Source organism: Suricata suricatta, chromosome 11 (genome assembly GCF_006229205.1).
Source record: "Suricata suricatta isolate VVHF042 chromosome 11, meerkat_22Aug2017_6uvM2_HiC, whole genome shotgun sequence".
Taxonomy (NCBI): domain Eukaryota; kingdom Metazoa; phylum Chordata; class Mammalia; order Carnivora; family Herpestidae; genus Suricata; species Suricata suricatta.
In genome coordinates this window covers 13,225,615-13,242,320 of record NC_043710.1, presented here as the reverse complement: position 1 = coordinate 13,242,320, position 16,706 = coordinate 13,225,615, and the positions used below count along the sequence as shown (strand labels likewise).

The following is a 16,706-nucleotide window of genomic DNA, read 5'->3' as shown; positions in this document are numbered from 1 at the left end:
ATGAACATTGGGGTACATGTGCTCCTATGCATCAGCATTTCTGTCTCTCTTGGGTAAATCCCCAGCAATGCTATTGCTGGGTCATAAGGGAGTTCTATGGATAGTTTTTTGAGGAACCTCCACACTGTTTTCCAGAGCGGCTGCACCAGTTTACATTGCCACCAACAGTGTAGGAGGGTGCCCGTCTCTCCACACCCTCGACAGCATCTATAGACTCTTGATTTGTTCATTTTAGCCACTCTGACTGGTGTGAGGTGATATCTCAGTTTGGTTTTGATTTGTGTTTCCCTGATGATGAGTGATGTTGAGCATCATTTCAGTGCCTGTAAGCCATCTGGATGTCCTCTTTGGAGAAGTGTCTGTTCATGTCCTCTGCCCATTTCTTCACTGGGTTATTTGTTTTGTGAGTGTGGAGTTTGGTGAGTTCCTTGTAGATTTTAGATACTCAAAGCAGCGGAAAGAGAAATCAAAAAACTGATCCCATTCTCGATTGCATGAAAAACCATAAAATACCTAGGAGTAAACCTAAGCAAGGATGTAAAAGACCTATATGATGAAAACTATAGAAAATTTATGAAACAGATTGAAGAAGACACCAAGAAATGGAAAAACATTCCCTGTTCATGGATTGGAAGAATAAACATTGTGAAAATGTCATTACTACCCAAAGAAATCTAAGCATCCAATGCAATCCCAATCAAAATTCTTCTCAAAGCTAGAACAAACTATCCTCAAATTCATATGGAAAAAGACCCCGAATAGCCAAAGTAATATTGGAAAAGAAAACCAAAACGGGAGGCATGACAATCCCAGACTTTAGCCTCTACTACAAAGCTGTCATCATCAAGACAGTACGGTATTGGCACAAAAACAGACACATAGACCAATGGAATAGAATAGAGAACCCAGAACTGGGCCCACAAATGTACAGCCAATTAATTTTTGAGAAAGCAGGAAAGAGTATGCGATGGAAAAAAGACTGCCTCTTTAGCAGGTGGTGCTGGCAGAATGGGACAGCAACATGCAGAAGAATGAAACTAGACCACTTTCTTACACCATACACAAAAATTAACTCAAAATGGCTGAAGGACTTTAATGTGAGACAGGAAACCATCAAAACCTTCAAGGAGAAAGTAGGAAAAAACCTCGTAGACCTCAACCACAGCAATTTCCTACTCGACACATCCCCAAAGTCAAGGGAAATGAAACCAAAACTGAACTCTTGGGACCTCATCAAGATAAAAAGCTTCTGCATTGCAAAAGAAACAATCAAGAAAACTAATAGGCAACTGACAGAATGGGAAAAGATAGTTGCAAATGACATATCAGAAATCCAGTTTAAAACATCAATGAGATAACACTCTATTAGAATACCAAGCAGTCGGTGAGCATAAAGAAAAACAGAAAATTTCGTGGTTTTTATAGAAAAGTAAAATGGTACCACTATTTGAAAATAGTTTGTTATAAGCATCAGTGTCTTAAAACTTAAACATTCATTGAACACATTACTGAGCCTTTCCACTTCCACGCATTTTCTACACAAGAGAAATGACAACACATATTTTTATAAGACTTGTACCCAAATGTCCATAACAACTGAAAGAGTTCAGAACATGTCACTTCCAAATCTGCTGCATGGTATATTAATTACTTTGAGCTGAAGGTGCAGAAAACACAGGAAGTGCAAGAAGAGCACTCCGAATTCTCCTTTTCTCTCTGAAAGCAGAAAAAGAAATTCCCATGTCAAAGATGGCCTCCTCATACCAGAAGGGAAAAGCACCCTCATCACCAGAGACAGAAGCTCAAAGCCAAGGGAAACCTATACAAATACAACTTGATAAAATAATTTCTATCTGTTTTTAGTCTCCATAAATATGTTAGTTAATCTTCTACAATTACCATTATTTTTTCCAGTTAAAAAAATAATGTTTATTTACTTTTGAGATGGAGAGAGAGAAACAGAGACAGTATGAGTGGGGGAGGAGCAGAGAGAGAGGGAGACACAGAATCTGAAGCAGGTTCCAGGCTCTGAGTTGTCATCACAGAGCCCAATGTGGGAATAGAACTCTTAGGACGTTAGGACCATGACCTGAGGCAAAGTCCGATGCACAAGACTGAGCCACCCAGGCACCCGCCCCAATGATTGCCATTCTTTGTTCAACCTAGTAGATAAATACTTGACCCAGCCGATACTTTGGGTTTTCATTCTTCTTATGAAGAACCTCACATACATATTAAAAAATTACCAAAGCGGCGCCTAGGTGGCTCAGTTGGTTAAGCTCCAACTTCAGCTCAGGTCATGATCTCATGTTCCTGGTTTCGAGCCCCGTGTCTGGCTCTGTGCTGACAGCTAGCTCAGAGCCTGGAGCCTGTCTTCTGATTCTGTGTCTCCTTCTCTCTCTGACCCTCCCCTGCTCATGCTCTCTCTCTCTTTCTCTCAAACAAAAAGTAAATAAATAACACATTTAAAAAATTTTTAAAAATTACTAAATTAAATCTGTATGATTTTATCCTATTAATCTCTGATGTCAGTTAGATCTAGGCCAAGGTGGAAACATTAAGGCGGTAAAGGAGGAATTTTTCTTCCCCTTCAGTTTTATTGAAGTTTTATTTGTAATATCCCCAAACCAGAAACCAAATGATATATATATTATATAATACTACATATTATATAAAATAAGTATTATAATATATATTACATATACATGCACATAAAGAAGCCAAAGAAAAAGTAAAGCATTCAAAACCTCCTACATATACTGAAATATGTAGTTAGAAACAATCAATTCATGTGCAAGATCTATATTTTAATTAGTATAAAATGCTAATTAAAGAAATCAAAAAAGATCTGAATAAATTAATAGGCACACTGAGTTCATAGACTACATGACTCAATACACTAAAAATATCAATTTTTACAAACCAATCTATAGATTTAATGTAAACTCAAGAAGATTTTTGGAGTAGCAACTTTATACTGAAATTTACATGACAGTTCAAGGACCTAGCAGAGATAAAACACGTTTTAAAATGTAACATAATGAGGGTCTCCTGGGTGGCTTAGTCAATTAAGAAACTGACTCTTGATTTTGACTGAGGTCATGATTTCAGTTTGTGAGATCCAGCCCTGGTATTGGCAATGTGACCCTGCTTGGGATTCTCTCTCCCTCCTTCTCTGCACACCTTTCCCCCCATTCCTACTCTCTCTCTTTCTCTGAAGATAAGTAAACATCAAAAAATAACAATAAAATATAGTAAAATGTACCATAATGAGGAAAAAAACAATCCACTCCGTGTCAAGATTTACTACATAGCCACAATAATCAAGACTATAAGACTATGTGACATTGGTGGAGATACAAACACCAAGAGTAAAATATAGGAAGGAAGGAGGAAAGGAAGGAAGGAAGATAGGTAGGAAGGAAGAAAGGAAGGAAGGGGGAAGGGAGGGTCAGGAGGGGGTAAGGAAGGAAGAAAGAAAGGTAAGAAGGAAGGAAGGAGGGAAGGGGGGAAGAGAAGGTGGAAGGAAGGAAGGAAGGAAGGAAGGAAGGAAGGAAGGAAGGAAGGAAGGAAGAGAACAAGGAAGAGAGGAAGTCAGGAAGCAATTCAGAAAGGAAGTCAAGAAGAAAGAAAAAAATGACAGTGAATACAAATTTTCCCTGATAATTAAAGGACAACCTTGACATTTTATTATGCTCGCAAATTCTTTGGGGATAATCAACAAATTGCTTAGAATCTCCTCAGGGAGAGTCTCAAAAGCTGAAAAAAAGCCATAAATTGTTCTCAGTATGCCATGTAAGAAACACATGAGGAAGTAAAGACAGGCTTCATTACAGGTAAAATCATAGAAGATTTCATGGGGTATCTTAGGTTCCCAACATCAACAATGGTCAAGTGACATAGAGGAAGTTCTGCTTAATTCAATAGCAAAGCTCTAGCAAAAAGTTACCATTTATGATTTAGTATTTGTTTTTGTTTTTGTTTTTGTTTTGGGGGGATTTTGTTGTTTTGTTTTTGTTTGGTTTTTCTCTTGCTTCCTATTACCCAATAATCTCTAAGCAGGAATAGGATGCCTATCCTTTTCTCTTCGTGTTGTTTGAGGATTTTCACCTGGATTGACAAACTACACATTCAAAAGTATCTTTAAGACAACATCATGCTTTGCTTATAAAATAATTCATTTTATATAATTAATTATATCTCCAACACACGCCAAAACTGAGACCAAATGAAACATAACTAAAGGGATATTTGCTTTTAGAAAACGACAAAATTAAGAAGCTGTAGGTGCTTAGTCTTTCATTTTGATTTCCTTCCAAATTCTTAGTTATTTAGTGATCCCGGGCTCTTTTCTGTGACCCTCTCAATATAATTTAAGGTTTAATGATTATTTAAATAAAAATATAAATATGGTTCTTTCCAGGTCTCTTGATAAGATAAGAAAGGGAGAAATGGTGTTACACCTCACTCACGTTGACTCGTGAAAAGCATTACTTGGAGAGTTGCAGACTATTAGGTGCCCTGTTCCATGGTAATGATACTGTGTTCAGCGTGTCCTTCAATTTGAGCAGAATTTAATGGGAGGCAGATATAATTATCTCAGATAACATAGCTTTAAAAAAATAACAGTCAGTATTCAACAAAGATGTTAAATATGAAGAACAATCTGGCCCTTTCCCTAGAGCTCTAAAACTTGGAGAAAAGCAAAACAAAATAAAACAAAACATGCTTATCTTTCCTTACCTTAGAGAAGAATTGGAACACACCAAGTATGATTTTTCTTAGCCTTTCATATTTGCAGACCAAAACAAAACAAACATAAATTAAGATTTATACCACTTCTTACTGAATTTGCAGAAGATATTTTTCTAAAATTACTATCGACTGATACATGTTTCCATCTTTCTGATATAAGAGCAGTATGTGCCTTTCTGTGAAAGGAAGGCAAGGTAGGTTTTTAGAAGGTGGCAATATTAAAAGCAATATTTTAAATGAGTTAAGTGCAAATTTTATGTTCTCATTTTTTTGTTTAATGTTTTACAATTGAATGTTTTTATTTCCTTATAGATCAGTAAAAGACGGCTGTAATTATGTAACTATATTATAATGTAACCATTACCTCATAATGTATATTTTGTTATATCTAGTATCATTTCAATTTTTTTTCTTAAGAAAGGACTCATGCTGGCAATATTTTAAATTTAATACTTCTTTTACCTTAATCTGTCATCCCCTTCTTACTGATATATTCCTAATCTGCACATTATTAGGGATATTTAGATACATTTTTATTTGGTTAAAACATATATCTGTTTTTTGTATTGTGTTATACTTTGGAAAAGTTCCTGTGGCCTTAAGGTCTAGAAGAATTTAAAATAATATCAAAAGATCCATGTATAACTCACCTTTAGAGCGTTTAATTCACCTCTTTGGTAACTTTAAAGTTTTTTTTTAAAGTACAGCATGTCTTTATACAAAGGGAATTTTATTTTAATGGATCTTTGTTATATGGAGATAATGCCCGTGGCTGCTCATTTTCCCAATTTGCCTAGATTTCTTCTTTCTCACTTGGGTTTTCCCATGATGAAGCATATTTTATTTGTCACATGCATATTATACATGTCTATAATTGACATAAAAATATTCCTTGTGGAAAGTTAATTGTTTTAAGGAAATTTATATGAAAATACACTTATTTTTATATTTTGTGAAAAAGTTAAGAAAATTAGAGGACAAGTAATTAAAAGAATAGCACCTTGGTGGTCCGATATAGTTATGGAGAAGGGGCTAACGGTAGGGCCTGCATTAAGCTGCATTCCATCCTACTTGACCTATTCTGCACCTGTTCATCATCATAGCCTGGACAAAGAAGATACCTCACAGTCCAGAAGAATTTACATACAAATATATAATGAAACCTGTTTTGAGCTAAGTTATTGCCATCATTTAAAAAACAAAGGGGTGTCTGGGTGGCTCAGTCGGTTAAGCATCCAACTCTTGATCTTGGCTCAGGTCATGATCTCAGTTCATGAGTTCAGGTCCCACACAGAGTTCTGGTCTGATGGCCTGAAGCCTGCTTTGCATTCTGCCTCTTCTTCTTCCCGCCCCTCCTCTGCTTGTGCTCTCTCTCTCTCTTAAAATAAAAAAATAAACTGTAAAAAATCAAACACTATGTACATGATTTCCAAGTAGCATAGGCACCTTAAGTCATTCAATTTTCATTTATCCCTCTCAGTAGCCCTATGCAAGGAAGTGTTGTTTTGTATATGAAAATAAAGAGTTTTAGCTAAGTTAGATTATTGGCCCAGAGTAACACTCATACATGCCACGTATATGGAGGTATAACAGACTATATTATATAAATATATCTTATATATTTATGCAATAAAGACAATTCTCAACTGTAATCTGTTACAGTTTTTTTTTAATATACACATGTCCAATATCTGCCAAGTATGTCAACTGTTTCAGCCTGTGTCACCTGCAGGTGTGAAGGATTTTATAGGCCTATGTATTGAAATAGTGTGTTCTGCATATTTTTAGAATTTTTAATTTAAAAGTTTTATTGTAATTATTACATAAATATATAATATGTTTTATTATATATTGACATATATAGTAAGTCCTAGTATTAACTGCAATTTATAAATGTCACTGTGTAATTGCAATTCTATAAATGACTGACTATATAAAGGAGTATCATATAGTTTATATGCATTACACTCAAATTTTGACATAGTTTTTATTTCTTAAATTATTTCTATATATCTATGTACATATCTATAACTATATCTACATGTGTCTGTATCTACCTATGTATCTGTCTCTCTCTTATCTATTGATTTATCTATCAATACCATTCTGGTTTCTCAAACTTGACACCATTGGTACTTCTGACTGGATTCTGGGTATTGCTGGACATTTAGAAACATAACTTCCAATCATCACAAACCTGTAGAGCCCCACCTTCCAATTGTGACAATCAAAATGTCTTCTAGGCATCAATAAAATGACATTCGGTTATAGTAAAATTGACTCCAGTTGAGAACCTCTGACTATTAGTGTTTATGTTATATTAGTCTTGCGGGAGATGGGTGCATTTTAAAATATCTGAAATTGAAAAGTTTGGATGTATTTTATTCATACGAGTTTTGCATACAAAAAATCACCCAGGTGGCAATTCATGAAATCTACTGACCATTCTGATATCTCTATCCAGAACAAGGTGCCTGATAAATCTGCATGGAAACACAAAATCTAACAGTGCTCAATGAATTCATTCTCATGGGAATCACAGATCGTCCTGAACTGCAGGCTCCATTATTTGGACTCTTCCTCATCATCTACATAGTCTCAGTGGTGGGCAACCTCAGCATGATCATCCTCACCACAGTGGACTCCAGACTACAAACACCCATGTACTTCTTCCTCAGACACCTGGCTTTCACTGATCTGGGTTATTCAACAACTGTAGGACCCAAAATGTTAGTAAATTTTGTTGTGGACCAAAATACAATATCCTACTATTTTTGTGCTATACAGCTAGCTTTCTTTCTTGTGTTTATTGTTAGTGAACTTTTTATTCTAACAGCAATGTCCTACGACCGCTACGTGGCCATCTGTAACCCTCTGCTCTATCCAGTCATCATGTCACAAAGGGTGTGTCAGGTGCTGGTGGCAATCCTCTATCTCTACAGCACATTTGTGTCTCTGATAGTCACCATAAAGATTTTTAGTTTATCCTTCTGCGACTACAATGTTGTGAGCCATTTCTACTGTGACAGCCTCCCCTTGTTATCTTTGCTGTGCTCAGATACACATGAAACTGAAATGATTATTCTGATTTTAGCTGGTTTTGATTTGATTTCATCACTTTTAATAGTTCTTGTGTCTTACCTGCTGATCCTGGTAGCCATTGTAAGGATGAACTCTGCTGAGGGAAGGCACAAGGCCTTTTCTACCTGTGGGTCCCACTTGACAGTGGCCACAGTGTTCTATGGGACTCTGATATTTATGTATGTGCAACCTGAGTCCAGTCATTCTTTTGACACTGATAAAGTGGCATCCATATTTTACACCCTTGTTATCCCCATGCTGAATCCTTTGATCTATAGCTTGAGGAACAAAGACGTAAAGTATGCGAGACAAAGGATGTGGAAAAAAATATGTAATATTTTTTCTTAAAATACACTGTCTAGTAGGATTCTTATAAACTAGGTTATGGACTTTAAATTTTTCTCTATGTGCCTCCAAAGAAAATAGGAAACACAAATGAACTCAACATATGTTATGTAATGTCTTATGTAAGCTAGACATGTCTGCTGTAAATTCATTTGTAAACAAAATCATAAAATAAAAAATTGCCTTCCTTCCAAGACATAGGTGGATTATGTATGTAAATCACATTGAATATTATCATACAGTAGCATGTGTTAGATGGATATACACACAGAGAGACACATACACACAAAGCTGTCAGGGACTCCTGTGTTTCTCTCACCTATATGCTATAAAATTGCAGTGCCTTGTGTGTGTGTGTGTGTGTGTGTATTTGTATGTGTGTGTCTGCATGTGTGTAAGTCCTTACCTCCTGTTTTAGCCTTCATACTCTTCCGTGGTATGTTCTGGAATTATTGTAATACTGGTTGTTTCTGTGATTCCTGATGATTTGAAGTATTCAGTCATACTGGTATGTTCAAACACCCTTATTACAAGCACTGAGATTCCCCATTTTTCTTATCAATGTATGAATCTATTGGATGAACATACTGTGTAATCCTGCAATCTGAGTGGCCCCCGGTCCATTTGGTTGATATCAGAGGATATTCAAATTAAGATAGCATTTTGAGTGCTCCCTGGTTTGTGCTTTTTCCCTTAACTGGATGTTCTTAATAATCTGGCTTACTGGCTTAGAATATTATAATATTCCTTTATATTTTTTAAGAAAAGTAATTATCCACATTTAAAAAATATGTTTCACTTGTTTTTGTATCCTTGAGAAAGGGGACTATTCTACAATGAATTAATTGTATTGCTTCTCTTTTCTTGGATTGATGTTTCCCAATATTTATAAATATTTTATGCACTATATTTTAATGGCCTTTCACCACTTACCTGCATTAATTGATTGTCGTACATGTGGGAAGCAAAGGGAAATAAATAATCCTGTTGTTTACACTCTGTCATATTTCTAAGGCAAATGAGGATGGATGCATGGCAAGAACACACCAATCTTGACTCTCATGTATAATTGCTCTATGTAATTCCACAGTTTCCCATGTGCTTATTTTTAACTTCCCTTTTGCCTACTTTTATTCTTTTTAGTGTTTCTGGAATTTTATTGAAGTTACTAGTTTATAATATTTGCTTTGGTCACCACGATACAATAAATTCTCTGTCTAGCCAATGGACATTGAATAAAATAATTCATTGGAATAAAATTTAAAAGTTCATGATGAGTGCACTTGTTGTGATCAGCTTTGGGTGTTATATGTAAGTGATGAATCACTAAATTCTACTTCTGAAACCAATATTGCCTTATATATTAAGTAACTAGAATATCAATAAAAACTTGAAACAAAAAAATTAAAAAATTAAAAAGAGAGGGATGCAAAACCTGAGAGACTATTGAATACTGAAAACAGGGTTGAAGGGGGAGGGGGGGGAAGGGAGGTGGTGGTAATGGAGGAAGGCTCTTGTGGGGGAGAGCACTGGGTGTTATATGGAAACCAATTTGACAATAAACTATTAAAAATTTTTAAATAAAAAATTTTGCATACAAAAAACGGTACAAAATGCAAAACAATCAAGATGCCCTTCCATAAGTATATGGCTAAGTAAACTATGACAGACAATGGACTATTATTCAGTCCTAAAAATAAATGAGATATCAAGCCATGAAAAGGTGTAGTATAACTGTAAATGATAGTTGCTAAGTTAAAGAAGTCGATCTGAAGACACCACATACAGAATGATTCCAGCTATACAACAATCTGAAAACTCTGGAGATGGTACAAAGATCAGTGATTGACAGGAGTTATGGAAGAGAAAGGGATGAATAGAGGAACAGAGAAAAATTTTAGGGCAGTAAAATACTTTGTATGAAAGTATAATGGTGGCTATGAGACACCTTTGTCCAAAGCAATAGAAAATACAATCTCAAGGATGATTTTTAATATAAATTATAAACTTCCAATGAAAATGATGTATCATGGTAGGTTCATCAAATGTAACAGCTGTAGTCTAGTGGGGAATGTGGATAATCGGACATGTACATACATAGAAGCTATGTATTTGTCAGGGCAGAAAATACATGGGAAATCTCTGTACCCTCTCAAGTTTACACTAAACCTAAAACCTCTCTTAAAAAATGAAGCCTCAAAATAGAAAAAAAATATACTTTGCATAATACAGTGTCATGTGAGGATAAATTTTACCAAACTGTTGATGTACTTAAAAGGAATCCTTCAGATGGTCATAAAAACTACTAGGTAATATTATCTCATCTTTGGGAACCGTATGACAGACATTCTTCATGCCCTGATTAATTTTGTGCTCACAACAGGTCTATGAGATAGATTGTATTAAAATATTTATTTTTTACTTTATAGCTGGTGATTCAGGGGAGTGAGAGTACACTAACTATTTAGGTGTTAGCCAGGTGGTCTAGGTCTAGTTATTTCTCAAGGCTTCATGTCCTTAAGGAGTACCCTATATTTTCTCTTAATGTCATTTTTAGGCTTCACTGATGTCATCCCAGAGATGACAGAGAGTAAAATTTCACTTAAGCAAAAGTCAGATTAGAAGAGGAGAAACTGCAGAGAGATTCATAAAATAATGGAAGCTATGTCTGCACAGAAAAAGAATTCAAGAAAGATAAAATTAGTTAATTAAAAATAAATAAATTGTCTCACAGTAATTAATCAGGCATTTCATTTTTTTAATGTTTATTTATTTATTTTGAGAGAGAGAAAGAGAAAAGGAGGGAGGGGCAGAGAAAGAGAGAGAGAGAGCAAAAGAATCCCAAGCAGGCTCCACTGTCAGTCACAGACCCCAATGTAAGAGTTAATGTCATAAACCAGGAGATCATGACCTGAGTCAAAATCAAGAGTTGGGTGTTTAACCAATTTAGTTCCCCAGTTGCCCTTAATCAGGCATTTTGTATGGGAGATTTTGCTCAAAGAGAAAGCCAGAAAGCTGTAACAAAGTGAATACAGGAAAAAGCCTGATTAAATGTGTAATATAAAGGAGGGGCAAAAAATTAGTATCAAGTTATCAGAAACATTCTGAAAAGGAATAAACAAGAAGGTTTATATTTTAAGAAATAATTTATGTTCAAAATTTGGCTCCCTTTGAGAAATAAAGGTAAGAAGAAGCAGAATTACCCAAAACCCAAATGTTTATTGCTAATGATTTGTACTAGGAATTCTCCAAGGGATAATAGAAGAGATAGAGATTCTTTAAAAAAAAAAGGGGGGGGGGGGTTGGGGGGCAACTTGTAAGGGAAATGTTTATTCTCAACCATCTTCTGCTCCTTGGGCTTTGCTGAAATTTTATTCAAAATTCACCCATTTGGAAAATTAACTTAAGGACTAGAGAATATATTGATTCTGACGTGCAGCAGAGCTAGTGAAAGCCATGAAGTTCAACAGTCCATCATTTTTTAAAAATTAAAAACATGACCCTCTTTCCTGAGCCGGTATCTATTGAGCAAGCTATTTAGTACATGGAAAAAGCCTTTCTAAAGGATATAATGGAGAAAGGCAGACCATTTAATGCAGTTGTGAAGGTTGGGCAAAATGTTATTTTAGGGTGAGCCTTTCCTATAGACTAAGATGTGAAAAACACCTCCCCAAAAAAGTACAATATATATTGAATAGTGCCCTGGTTCATGTTAGGACCCAAAAGCTGCTCACCACAATGATTACACAGATAAAAAGAATTTATAAACCTCATGAAAAAAAACTTTATTAGTCAACCTACACAGTTTGTCATCAAAAGAGCTCCTGAAAATACGAGAAAGAGAGAGGGAGAAAAAGGGAAAGAGATAACTAGTTGAGAATCTTGGGTATGAAACTTAAATGTTATTATATTTAGAATAAGGAAAAATCTTTGATTCATTAACTATGTAATGACTTACAATAATCATAATATTCCCAGGTGTCAAATTGCCTCTGCATATGATTTTGTAATTAGGGAAAGGCAGTAGTGGGAGAGAAGTAAGATATGGGGAATGACAACTGATACCATGTATGTTTCATGTTCCCTGGAGAAAGAGGAACCACTTAGAAAGCTGAATAGGAATGCTATGAGGGAGAGAAGACATAGAAGTCATATTACAGGAAGAACTCTATTCTGATTTCTAGTATGTGTGAGTGACATCCTGGAAGGCATGAAGGGTGTGCCTTCCTATTCTGTACTGCATCATATTTTAGCAGAAGTTCATATTATATTTACACTCAGTCTTACCTTGATTGTCTCTTTGAAGATAAGGGTTAAAGTACTTGGTATGCTATTCTTTAAATCCCAGCAAACTTACATGAAATAGCACATGAACTGAAGTAATAGCAAAATATATGGTCAGAAGTATCTGCCTATTATAAAATTAATAGCTCAAAATAATAGAAATCAGTCAACCATAGAGCAAAGTAAAAATTCAGATTTTACTCTGTCACAGGAAATTTTGGCATTTTAATTTATTTTTATATTGATTTGTAGTATTTAATTTGAGAGAACTTATTATCATTATTATTATTTAAAATTTATTTATTTATATTGAGAGAGAGAACAAGCAGGGGAGAGGCAGAGAGAGAGAGAGAATCCTCGGGAGGCTCTGCACTGTCAGCATAGAGCACAATTTGAGACACAAACACATGAACCATGAGATCACGAGCTGATCCAAAATCAAGAGTCAGATGTTTAACCAACTGAGGCCACCCAGGCGCCCTTGAAAATTTTGGCATTTTAAAAACCTACCTCTTGGGGCACCTGGGTGGCTCAGTCGGGTAAGCCTCCGACTTCAGCTCAGGTCAGATCTCACTTTCCTGGGTTCGAGCCCCGCGTCAGGCTCTGTGCTAACAGCTAGCTCAGAGCTTGGAGCCTGCTTCCAGTTCTGTGTCTCCTTCTCTCTCTGCCCCTCCCCGTCTCATGCTCTGTCTCTCTCTGTATTAAAAATAAATAAAACATTAAAAAAGATTAAAAAAAAAACCCTACCTCTTGATAAAATGTTTCCTTGGCCATCACAGTGAACATTGGTTACATAGAAATTATAGACTTACTTCCAAAAAATTGATTTAGAAACAGAACAATATAAAGATTTCTTTCAAGGCTTTATTTTTTGCAAAGTCATTAAACTTTCATGTGTTTTGTCTACCATAAAGAATTTAATTTACTTTAAATTAATGTGATTTCTGACTTTTGGAAGGTAGATTATACATTGCTTAACCTCCTGATTTCAGATCTAGTAATAGTCACAAAAATGGACTTTTTTCTCCCGGTTGCTAGTTTATTTTAATAGCAGCTTCACTCGGATATACGCCATACGATTCACCTGTTACACATGTACAAATCAGTGATTATAGGGTATTCACAGAGTTGTACAACCAACACCACAATCAGCTTTAAAACATTTTCATTACTCCAGAAAGACACTCCATGCCTATTAGTTAGTAGTTAGTCCTCACTTTTCATCAGCACCTCCAAACCCCAGCCTCAAGCAAACAACAATCTCTTTCCTGCCTCCATGATTTCATCCCTTGGGGTATTTCCTGTAAGCGTCCTTATACAATGTGTGTACCTTTGGGTCTGGTGTCTTTCACAGATCCAAAACTTGAACAGTTTTATACTATAAGACAATGAATTAATAGGCTTTCTCTGACAGTGCCCTAGCAGAGGAAAGAGGAACTGCCTCATGACTGCCAGAGGGAAAATGAAGTCCAGACCCTACTTGGTCTCTGTAGAGACCTCTGGTTTTCAACAGCTCTTTCAATAGCAAGCTATATAGGTTGATCCGTGAAGTTTCTTTTCATGGGATTCAAAGATATTCCTGAATCCCATCTTGTTCCTTTTATTTGTCTGATTACTGTGGTCAGCAGCCTTCAGATGTTTACATGAATCGGGACAATACTCAATATATTGTACAGGCATACCTTGGAGATAGTCCAGATTATTGTCACATTAAAGCCAGTATCACAATACAACTGTATCACAATAAAGAGAGTGAAATGGATTTTTTGATTCCCCTGTGCCTATAAAAGTTGTGTTTACACTATACTGTTGTCCGTTAAGTATGCAATAGCATTTTGTCTAAAACAAAATGTACATATCTTAATTTCAAAAAATGCTTTATTAATAAAAATGTGCTAACCACCATCATCTGAGCTTTCAAAAAATCATAATCATTTTGGTAGTGGAGGGTATTGCCTTCATGTTGGTCTGATGGGCCGGTGATTGCTGAGGGCTGGGGTGGCTGAGGCAATTTCTTAAAGTAAGATGACAAGAAAATTCACTGCATCAATAGATTCTTTCTTTCACAAAGGAATTTATCTATAGCATGCAATTCTTTGTGATAAAACTTCACTCACAGTAGAACTTCTTTAAAACTAGAGTCAATCCTCTCAAACTCTGATGCTACTTTGTCAACCTAATTCATGTAATATTCTAAATCCTTTGTTGTCCTTGCAATAATCTTCACAGCATCTTTACCAGGGGTAGATTTCATCTCAAGAACCTTGTGATTCTTCCTCTTGCAGGTACCCAAGAGTCCTCTATTCTACCTGCCTCAACAACACTAAAGCTTTACTATGAGATTGCAGCGGTTCAAATATAATAATAATGAAAAATTTTAAATATTTTGAGAATTACCAAAATGCAAAAGAGACACAAAATGTACAGAGACTGTTTGAAAAATGGTGCCAATACACTTGCTCAATGCAAGGTTGCGAGAAACCTTTGAGTTGTAAAAAGAAAAAAAGTAGTATCTGCAAAGTGCAATAAAGTGAAACACAAAAAAATGAGTTATTAGTTACCCATGTTCTGTATAGGCATTGACATTATACATTATTAATAATATTAAAAGTATGATAATTGTTGGAAATAATTTTATACCATTAGATTCTTATCCCTTCTGAATTATTGTCATATATATTTTAAATCGATTCATATCCATATCATATACATTCCAAAATTGGTTTATAAATAAAATCATTTTATAGTTATATTTTTTACAACAGGAATATCTGGGGGCTTTCCCCAGATATTTGTATGTTTGTAAAGAGAGTTTTTGTTAACTAGTTGAATATACCTGATTTGTTAGTTATAAACTAACAAAAATAAAATCATTTGAATATTTCTTCAACTGACTCATGGGCTTTGAGAATCCCAGACTGCACCTACTGATCTTCACAGCAGTAGAACTCAGAAACCCATTGGAACACCTGGGTGGCTTGTGGTTAAGCATCTGACTTTGGCTTAGGACATGATCTCAAAGTTTATGAGTTTTGGCACTGGGCTCTCTGCTGTCAACACCGAATATGCTTTGGATCCTATGTCCCTCTTTCCCCCGGCCTCTCCTCTGCTTGCACTCTCTTTCTCAAAAATAAATAAACATTAAAAAGAATTTTTTAAAGAACTCAGAAATACAGAAAATTGTACTTAATATAATCTAATTTTGTTAATGCAAATAGATTTCCCTTAGATTTATTTTTGTTTGTTAACAGTAAAGGTTGACATTATTAAATGAAGGAAAACTGTCAAATCACTGAGTACTTAGGAACTAAGCCAGTAAGTATGTGTTACATTACAGAGTCTGATTTTTATGTGTACTCAATGGAATTTTTGTAAATAAGATTCCAGCATGTGAAGCATTTCTTGGCGTTTTTATTGTTTTAAATCTTGAACAAATGGAAGAGGATACTAAAAAACAGAGACGGTTTTGAATTCTACTACAAAATTACTCTTTAAGTGACCCTACACAGGGAACTAGAACTGAAACATCTGAAGCAGAAATCTCAAGGCTCCTGTTATCATCTCAAAAGTAATTATTGGGCAGCCACTTTCCTCCTTGAGAGATTAAGACCTAGAAAAACAAGAAACATGGACCAAATAAAAAACTTTTGGAGTGGAAAGTTTTCATTATATTTGTATGGGAATACCACTATTGATTCTGTACCTAAATTCCACTGTGTGTGTGTGTGTGTGTGTGTGTGTGTGTGTGTGTGTGTGGTTTTCCCATATTTTTTTTTCTCTCAGTTAAAGCTTTATGTTATTTCCAGCCAGAACATCACATACTGGGGGGCAGAACTGAGAGCTCTTGGTATTGTTCAAACAAGTCTTCGCAGCCTGAAGAGTTTCCCTCTCTTTTCCTTTTAGCCCCTCTACTGTTCCCTTTTGCTGCAATCCAGGTAGCAGCAATGGCCAGGCCCAACTCTGTTAATGTTAGTGACAAGAAATTTTGAACAACAGTGAGGAGTCCTACAATTTAACTCAATATTGACTCCATCCACCCAGAGACAGTGTCAGATCTTACAGGTTAAGGGTTCAGCCCACAGACAGATCCCCATTTCAGATGCCAACCCCATGACCAGGTTGTTTATTGTGACTTGGACCAACTGAGTCCAAATGAGAAGTTCCAACGACCCCATTCTTCATGCTCAATACATTTGTTAGGGCAGTTCAGAGAACTCAAAAAAGTTTATTCGCTAGATTAT

The 16,706-nt window shown here is 35.6% G+C and overlaps 1 protein-coding gene across 1 annotated transcript; it reads left to right on the top strand.

The window, feature by feature from the left end:
* The first annotated feature begins 7,242 nt into the window (after positions 1 to 7,242).
* Positions 7,243 to 8,184, top strand: LOC115306875 (olfactory receptor 8K3-like). Its single transcript, XM_029957453.1, has one exon. The coding sequence runs from the start codon at positions 7,243 to 7,245 to the stop codon at positions 8,182 to 8,184; it is 942 nt and encodes a 313-aa protein (XP_029813313.1).
* Positions 8,185 to 16,706: the final 8,522 nt, after the last annotated feature.